Here is a 7,795-nt window from a genome sequence, read left to right as displayed (position 1 = left end):
GTATTCTAAAGTCATTATTTTGGAACAATGTAGAAGCCTCAATACAATAAGCATACATTTAAGTGGTGTTCAGTGTGTTAAATGCAATTTTAAAGGGTTGTTTTGAAACAGCCTAATTGTGCATAAGTGAAACTTAGGCTTTTGTAATAATTTACAGAAGTGTAAATACGCTGGACTGGCTTCATTTCTATTTATGTTTAAGATGTATCAAAGCTGATTGAATTACAGTAAACTGCAGTTTAAGTATAATGCATGTATAAATGTTTTGATGATAATGCAATATCATCCTATGATACTAGTGATCATACTAACAACCAAAGAAATTTTCATTTATATGTATACATACAATATAAAAAATCATCAGTTTTAGGTATGTAAGTTATATTTAGAATGTTTCAAAGTTGCAGATCATAGCTTTTCAACAGTGCAATATAACACATCAATTAATTGATGTGCATGCTGTGGTCATTCAGTTCTAATGTTCACCATGTACTGTAAATTATTATTTAAATTATTCATTCACAAATTGCACACCTCCCTTCCATGCTATACTGAAGCGCTGTGTTGATTGGCTGAGATTGTTTATAACTCAGTCCAAGCCACTACGTTTGTTTCCCATTTACAGAGCCAGGACTGTGTATGAACACCAGAATTTCACACCAGAACACTGAACGGACAGCTAGAGGACTGTGTGGACCAATTCACTGAATCTGACAAAAAAGTGTATTGGATTGTGGACTGCACCTTTAAACATGTGGTAACTCTCTGGGTAACATCTATCAAGCAAAACACATGTTCAGATTTGTTTTTTTCTGTGATTCCAAACTGCTGTTTGTATTTTTGAAGTGCCACAGGGATGTAGAACTGTGATTGTGGTCAAAATACTGTAGCTCAGAACATTTCAGAACAATACCCGGGGCCAACAGAGCCCCCTCGGACTAAGCAGCCATGTAAGGCCAATCAATGAGCAGTACCTGCACCTTGGATGTAATTGGTAAACATTCATTCATGTGACTGTTTTGTAAAGGTTTTCTTCAATTCAAAGGGCCATTCTCTTTGAATCCTGCCTTCCTGCATGATTTTGCCTAACATGATTGTGCACACACTGTACACATGGCACTACTGGACAAACTGAATCCGTCACTATACGTGTCCATGGAAACATCATTGTTACATAGATGGCAGGCAAAGCATGACACCAAAGTCCATAGAGCAGCTGCTTGCTTAATCAGTGGGCCTAACTGCAGTGTCTTTCTTCACACGGTCACCTGGACATCCATGTTTGTATGGAGACCACCAACCAGAACCGGAACTTCCATACATTGACTCAATCCATCAGCATGGAGGTGGAAGGATCATGGCCATATAGCCATTGTCAAGCCAGTGAATGCAGAAGTGGATGCTTCTACTCTGTAAACTGATATTCCCCTCAGGCTCTGGAAGGACTGAGGTTTAGCGGAGACACTTGATGCGGTCATTCTCATAGTCTTGCTCTCCGATGTAGGCACTGAGATACGTCCGCAGGGTCACTGGGGTTTGGATACAGATGAAGTAGTGTATCTAAAGTAGTGTACAGGAAAGTCATTTGATTCGAATGTTTATTACTCAGGTAACTATATGCAGGGATCGTGTATGAAATTGCTCGTCTACCAGTGCCCCTCTGCACTGATGTATAAGAGCTGACATGAAACCTGCAGTTGGAGAAGGATGGATGAGAGGGACTAATGAGGGGATGGCTGAGTGTATCAGCTACAGGTTCACGAGAGCCTCCTTCTGATCCCACTGAGCCAATTTTCATGGAAATGCTTTCAGAGCAATCTACAGTATAATTGACGTCATTAGAGACATATCATAAAGCTTTACGTCCCACCGTTTAGAAATAACTAGTACTAGTATTAGCCGTTCCTCTTTAAGAGAGAAGAAAACCTGATGCTATGTTTGCTTATATATTTGTGGGTGCGTACGTTTAGGAATATATTTGCTTTGCAAATATAATAGGAAATATCTTAAATATTTCAAGTTTTGACAAGGCAAATAATCTATAAATATTAGATATGTGAATAAGGATCTGCCAATACTACACATGCTTGTATCAAAATGGCTTCAATCCTAAATGTGCTCATTGTTGTCTGGCTGTTGGACTGAAATGACTGACATTTTGGGCTGCTGTTTTAGACTGGGAAGAAACTATATTTACCGTACGCTAAATCGTTGCTTTGACTAACAATACCTGGCATTCAGAAGACATGATTTAAAATATCATTCCATGTGTTGTTTGTCTCGTATAGGCTTTTTATTACATTATTTATTAAATGTATTAAAAAGAAATACACTAACACTTGTAACAAAGACACAGAATGCTCAGGAACAGTAAACATTATCTTGGATATTGTTATCATTGTTCCTTTATATTGACATCATTGTGAATGTTATCTTAAGATGTACATTGAATCATCAAAACTTAAAACCTTCATCATCTGATTATATTAGTCAAAAAGAGACAATACTCAATATTTATTAATAAGGACAGCAGGGTTTGCTGAGAATCTTGTAACATCGGGGGGAGCTCTTCTGAGTGCTTAAACATGGTGCAAAAAAATGGATGTCAGAGACAGAACTTCATAGTTCCAACAAAGTCTTTTATTTCAAATTTACAGGAATAAATGACAACAAGTAACCTCACCTAAATGGCAAGCATTTCATGAAATGTGTCTGAGCTCCAAGACATCCAATGTCAGCCAGGCCACAGGAAAGTTCTATCAAAAATCCATAAATAGGCTGTCCCCTCCGTCTGCAGCGACCTCGGTCCACTCAGAACTGTTATCATCATAGGAAGAAGTCCTGGAACGGAAACAGAAATAGAACATGATAGAACATGAACTGATTCGACTTGCAGCACATGTGCCTACAACTCACACCTGGTACACAGACACTATAGGTCGGAACCCCAGGCATTATGACATGTACATGGACACTATTAAGGGAAGGACATACAGGGTTCATTTAATAGGCCATATTGCAGCACATACATTATTTTATGCTACCCAAATAGAGTATCTACTGTCATACCTTACACACTCAGTGTGTTTACATGATGGTATAATTCGAATCTTTGCTTAGTCGGACTATGCTTTCTTTCGAGGGTAGGTGCTATTATCCCAATATACATGGCAGTGAATAAATCGAATCATTGGCCGAAAGCATGTCATATCCGATACGATAGGTGGCGCTGTTTTCATTACAACTAGTGGTGATACAGCCATTTCCGCTTGACCTCTTCACCACTACCAACAACAACAGTTGATTGAGCATGAATCGCGTCTGTTCATCGGTCCAGAAATGCGTGTTGCCTCTTGGGTTGTCCATCGCGTTGTTTGTTTGTTTCTGCTGGGCCAACGTGTTTATAAGTTACATTATTCAAAGGTGAAAGATAAAAGGCGAGAGAAACGCATGCACATTCACACACACACGCGCGCAAATAATGGGTTACAGCCAAAACGCATTGCCCTTCTGCCAGTTGCATCAAATTGTTTTAGTACTTCTTCGCTGTCGATTTCCAAATCTGTGTGAATATTCATGAGAGCAAGTCCAGTCAGTCTTTTGTCAGTCATCGTACTTCGTAAGATATGTCTTAAGACGCCCCATTGTACTGAATGACCGCTCAGCAGACGCTGTGGAAACGGGCAAATGTGCCGAACTTTCCAGGGCTTGATAAAGCTCACTGCATTTGGGCTGTAGCTCATTTAGCTGTTTCCAGCTCTATATCTGCATCGTCAACGCTGGGCATTAGTTGTCCGTACTCCGATTTTATAGTTTCCCCATTGTAATAAATATGCATTCATGATATTTTTCTATGACCGAGTTTGACAGGTATTGGTCAGGTAATAGTCGAGTGACAGCTGATTTGCTTTCTGATTTGACAGTACTTATTCGTGGGTTTTTTCAGCGCCAGATAACCGAACAGAACTTAACTCAGGCTTGCCTCACGGGTACAATACCAAATTTCATCATATTTGATAGAATGAAGGACAAATTAGTTGTGAATACTATGACCGAGTTTGACAGGTATTGGTCAGGTAATAGCCGAGTGACAGCTGATTTCACAAGCATTAACTTTAAACCAGAATATTTTAACGTGCCGGCATAGTCGCCCCATAATGCCGTGCAGCGGGCGCATACTGTTATACTCTATGTGATGCACTAGCTCAACGACGTTCCCTATATGTTCCTTACCGTTCTAATTACATGTTGTTGTTCTGTGTTGGGACAGAGCTTATACAGGTGGGTGACGGTAGCACAGTCTGTTCGTGGTAACTTGCACCAGGGCATAAAGCCCGTGCCATTGTGACAGTGTGTTGTGTTTTAGTGTGTAATGGTCTTGCTTCTATAATGTATAAACACGTAGGTTACAGGGTGGGTGTGGCAGAGAGAGAGAGGGAGAGCGATGATGCACACGGATATATCAGATTTAGCGACCGGAGCAAAGTTATGTTGCTGTAACGTTGAACTCTTTGCAATCAATAAATACAGTACTTAATAGGCTAATTGATACAATATCTCCTCGTTTGAGTGTGGTTGTTTGAGTGCAATGGGAGTGTATGATCGTTATTGTCTATAAAGCAGTGTTTCTCAAACTTTTTCAGACCAAGGACCACTTAGCCAATAAAAAAAAATTCGCGGACCATTTAACTAAATATCCCCGGAACAACATGCCTCCTACCCAAGACCTGGCGCCAGACAATTGTTAGCGCACACATGATTTTCGCGGGTGGGCTCTCCTTTTGTACGTACCAGTAGGCTAGTTATAGATATGACAATGCGCAAGGCAAAGCATCTGGAACCCTGCTCCATGCGTGACTTGGTTATGTTACAAACTATAGTTCGCTCACAGCCTCATACTCCCATCACACACTCAGACAGACATCACAAAACACAACGATGCGCATACTGACCGCAGTATTTCACTACCAACAGTAGGCTAGCCCACTGGCATTAATACAGCCATCCTAGTAGTCAACTTTTCATAATTAAGAGCTGTCATTATCCAACGTCACACAACACAGAATATAGCCTAGTTATCATCTTGCTGTCTCAGCGGGAGAAAAACACAGTGTTTTGAATGCAACTCCGCGGCGAGATAATTCCCAATGAGGCTGAACCACTTTCTCCTTGTCTATGTTAGAGGCTTTCTCATTTAATTTTCTTTTCATAGTTCCTGTCTTAAGCCACCAATCCATGACCTTGTTAATAGATTAGGCAACTCTTTATTAGATTAGGCTACTACTGGCTGTGTTCTCTTCGTTCTGAGTTGTATGTTAGAAATGTCGCAATAATTTACTTGTGGCCGTCGCGGACCACACTTCATCATATTTGATAGAATGAAGAACAAATTAGTTGTGAATACTATCACCGAGTTTGAAAGGTATTTGGTCAGGTAACAGCCCTTTGACAGCTGATTTGCTTTCTGATTTGACAGTACTGCTGTGTGTTTTAAGCAAATAAAATGTGGACTGTTTACAAGCGGGCACCTGCTATCGTTGATTATACAGTAAATACGTTGTGAAATGAAACAAAAACACATCACAGTTAAAGATGTATTAGTATTGATTGATTCACATCGATATGAATGGATGACATGACTAACAAGTGGTGGGAAATTAATATGAAAGTATTTGTTCGGTGAATTAGCGCGTTCTGTCCAAACAGTCGCAGTCAACGTTTTTGTCAACACTGGCACCACATAAGTATCGTAATTTGAACGTCCTTATACGTTTTTAAGGAGGGGTTGTAAAGGTACTCATATCTTTGGACCTCTTCTGTTATGTTTGTTCATAGTCAACAAGAATAAGCTTGTGAGACAGTCTGCAGGATATTCATAAATAAACGTGTCATTAGTATGAACAGTTGAGACAACGTATCGTCTCTTTCGTCTTCCGGGTCACGACCTGGCAGGGAGGGAGGGAGGAGGGCGGCGGGATCTCAAGCATGCGCAAAGACGCAAAGTCCAGTTCCTTATCCAATTCACCGTTACATGCCGCAATAGTCGAACTATCAACTGGATCGGATCGAGTTATCCAGGGGTGTTAGTCCGACTATGTGCGGTCCGACTACGATCCGACTAAGGTGCTTACATGAAACGGATAATGCGATTTCAGTCCGACTAAGGCAGTTATTCGAATCCATGTAACCACGGTCAGTGCCTTACATATATGCCTCCTTTTGGAAAGCAATACGGGACATATTTTAACGTCCATGGGGGTTGGTTATTTATTTTTAATAATTCACTTTTCAAATAAGCATGTCATCTTTTATGGATGTAGTTGTATATAGTCTATATAACCTATTACTGGCATAAAAGAGGTGCAAGTTAAAAAAAAAGTTAAGCAAAGTGCTGGATGGGTTTCTAAAAGTAATTTGATTTGCACAGCCATGTTAATCACTCCTTACTGAAGTAGGCTATAACCAGTCAATAGATGCTACTTGTTGTTAATCAGTTCACCCACATTTAATTTATATCCCACTCAAGGTTTTTCTGAGCTGAATAATATTTTAAGGGTTAAAACAAAAAGATATATTGGCCAGTAGTCTTGACACAGTAGTCACTTGAGGTCTCACTAAGCTATTAACATATCGAATTGGTTTCAAAACCAAAAGACCCCTCAGTCGTTCATAGATTTGCGTTTCAATGCAATAGCCTACTCCTCTTACCGTTTCTGTACTTCGGATGGTTTGTAAGCAGGTGCGAGGATGGAGGCCATAGTGTGGATGGGTAGCCAGTCAACGGCGCCTGGCAGATATCTTCTTCCGAACCTTTGAGGCAGCGTGGCAGACGGTGGGGTTCCATTGCGCCTGCACTTCATGCACACCCGAGACCGGCCGAATCTTTGCGGGAGGTTGAGGGAGGATTTGGACGATGTCCGTTGTGGCTCCATTTCGCTCGTGCGTCCAAAGCGCAACGGAAGATTCGCATGCAAATGAGACGGTTTCCCCGCAGGTGGGTAAAGCTTCAGCATTATCGGTGAGCTGGCTCGTGAACTTGTAGGCAACACTGTGAGCGGGAAATCCTCAATGTTGAGACTGCGAGTCTTTTCATGGTAAGGCTACAGATTTTTAAAAGAAAGACAGATATTCAGTTAAATTATGTTATTATGTGACCTTTTTTAGTTTTGTTTACTTTTTTCTAATGTGAATTGACCAACATTCGAGTTTTAGTTAACACGTTGATCATTACATTGCTTTCCTGCTCCTCTCCTTCTTTACCAACAAAGGCAACGGATAAGCCTGTTCAAAAGTTATTTTCTTGCCTGTTGACCATGGCAGTTACTGTGAAATTGTTATAAGCGGTGCTTAACAGGTGTCAGCTGTGATGCCTAAATGCAGCCTAAACAGTTAAATTTCAAACTCATATGAGTGTGAAAGACAGTAAGAACAATTAGAAGCCTTTGATACATTTAACTCACACATTTAGCCATCCTGGAAGTTGAATATGAATGACCCTTGTTAAACTGACGACTACTGAGTTTATATCCAAAACAGCCAAATTCAACATAAGTCTACAACTTGTGTGAGGTTGTTTTTGTGATAACCTACCTGTATGTAATGTGTTTTGTGGCCAAAGCGTTGGCTTTCCTCCCTGCCACTGCTCAGCATTGATGCAGAGGCAGCCTGGATAGAGAGAGCAAGAGAAGAAAGGAATAAAGAGAAGAGGTGTGACGACGGCATTTTCTCCAAACTCTGCATCAGCCAGTACACTCATGTATGCTGCTCTCTTTTTATACCCTAGGGTCACACTAAT

The 7,795-nt window shown here is 40.6% G+C and overlaps 1 protein-coding gene across 1 annotated transcript; it reads right to left on the bottom strand.

The window, feature by feature from the left end:
- Positions 1-2,586: 2,586 nt before the first annotated feature.
- npvf (neuropeptide VF precursor) lies at positions 2,587-7,517 on the bottom strand. Its single transcript, XM_042710644.1, has 2 exons — positions 6,709-7,517; positions 2,587-2,841 (listed from the first exon to the last, which is right to left on the bottom strand). The coding sequence occupies exons 1-2, from the start codon at positions 7,011-7,013 to the stop codon at positions 2,760-2,762; spliced, it is 387 nt and encodes a 128-aa protein (XP_042566578.1). The 5' UTR covers positions 7,014-7,517; the 3' UTR covers positions 2,587-2,759.
- Between the last annotated feature and the right edge of the window lie 278 nt (positions 7,518-7,795).

The sequence above is a fragment of the Clupea harengus genome, chromosome 19 (genome assembly GCF_900700415.2).
Source record: "Clupea harengus chromosome 19, Ch_v2.0.2, whole genome shotgun sequence".
Lineage (NCBI taxonomy): Eukaryota > Metazoa > Chordata > Actinopteri > Clupeiformes > Clupeidae > Clupea > Clupea harengus.
This window is presented reverse-complemented; position numbering and strand designations above follow the sequence as displayed.

What these genes read in the sequence shown, in the direction of transcription:
- npvf (XM_042710644.1), bottom strand. Translation starts at nt 7,013, where the DNA reads ATGCTGAAGCTTTACCCACCTGCGGGGAAACCGTCTCATTTGCATGCG. An exon ending in CCATCCGAAGTACAGAAACG is followed by an intron (nt 2,842 to 6,708) that starts GTAAGAGGAGTA and finishes TTTCCGTTCCAG; the next exon opens with GACTTCTTCCTATGATGATA.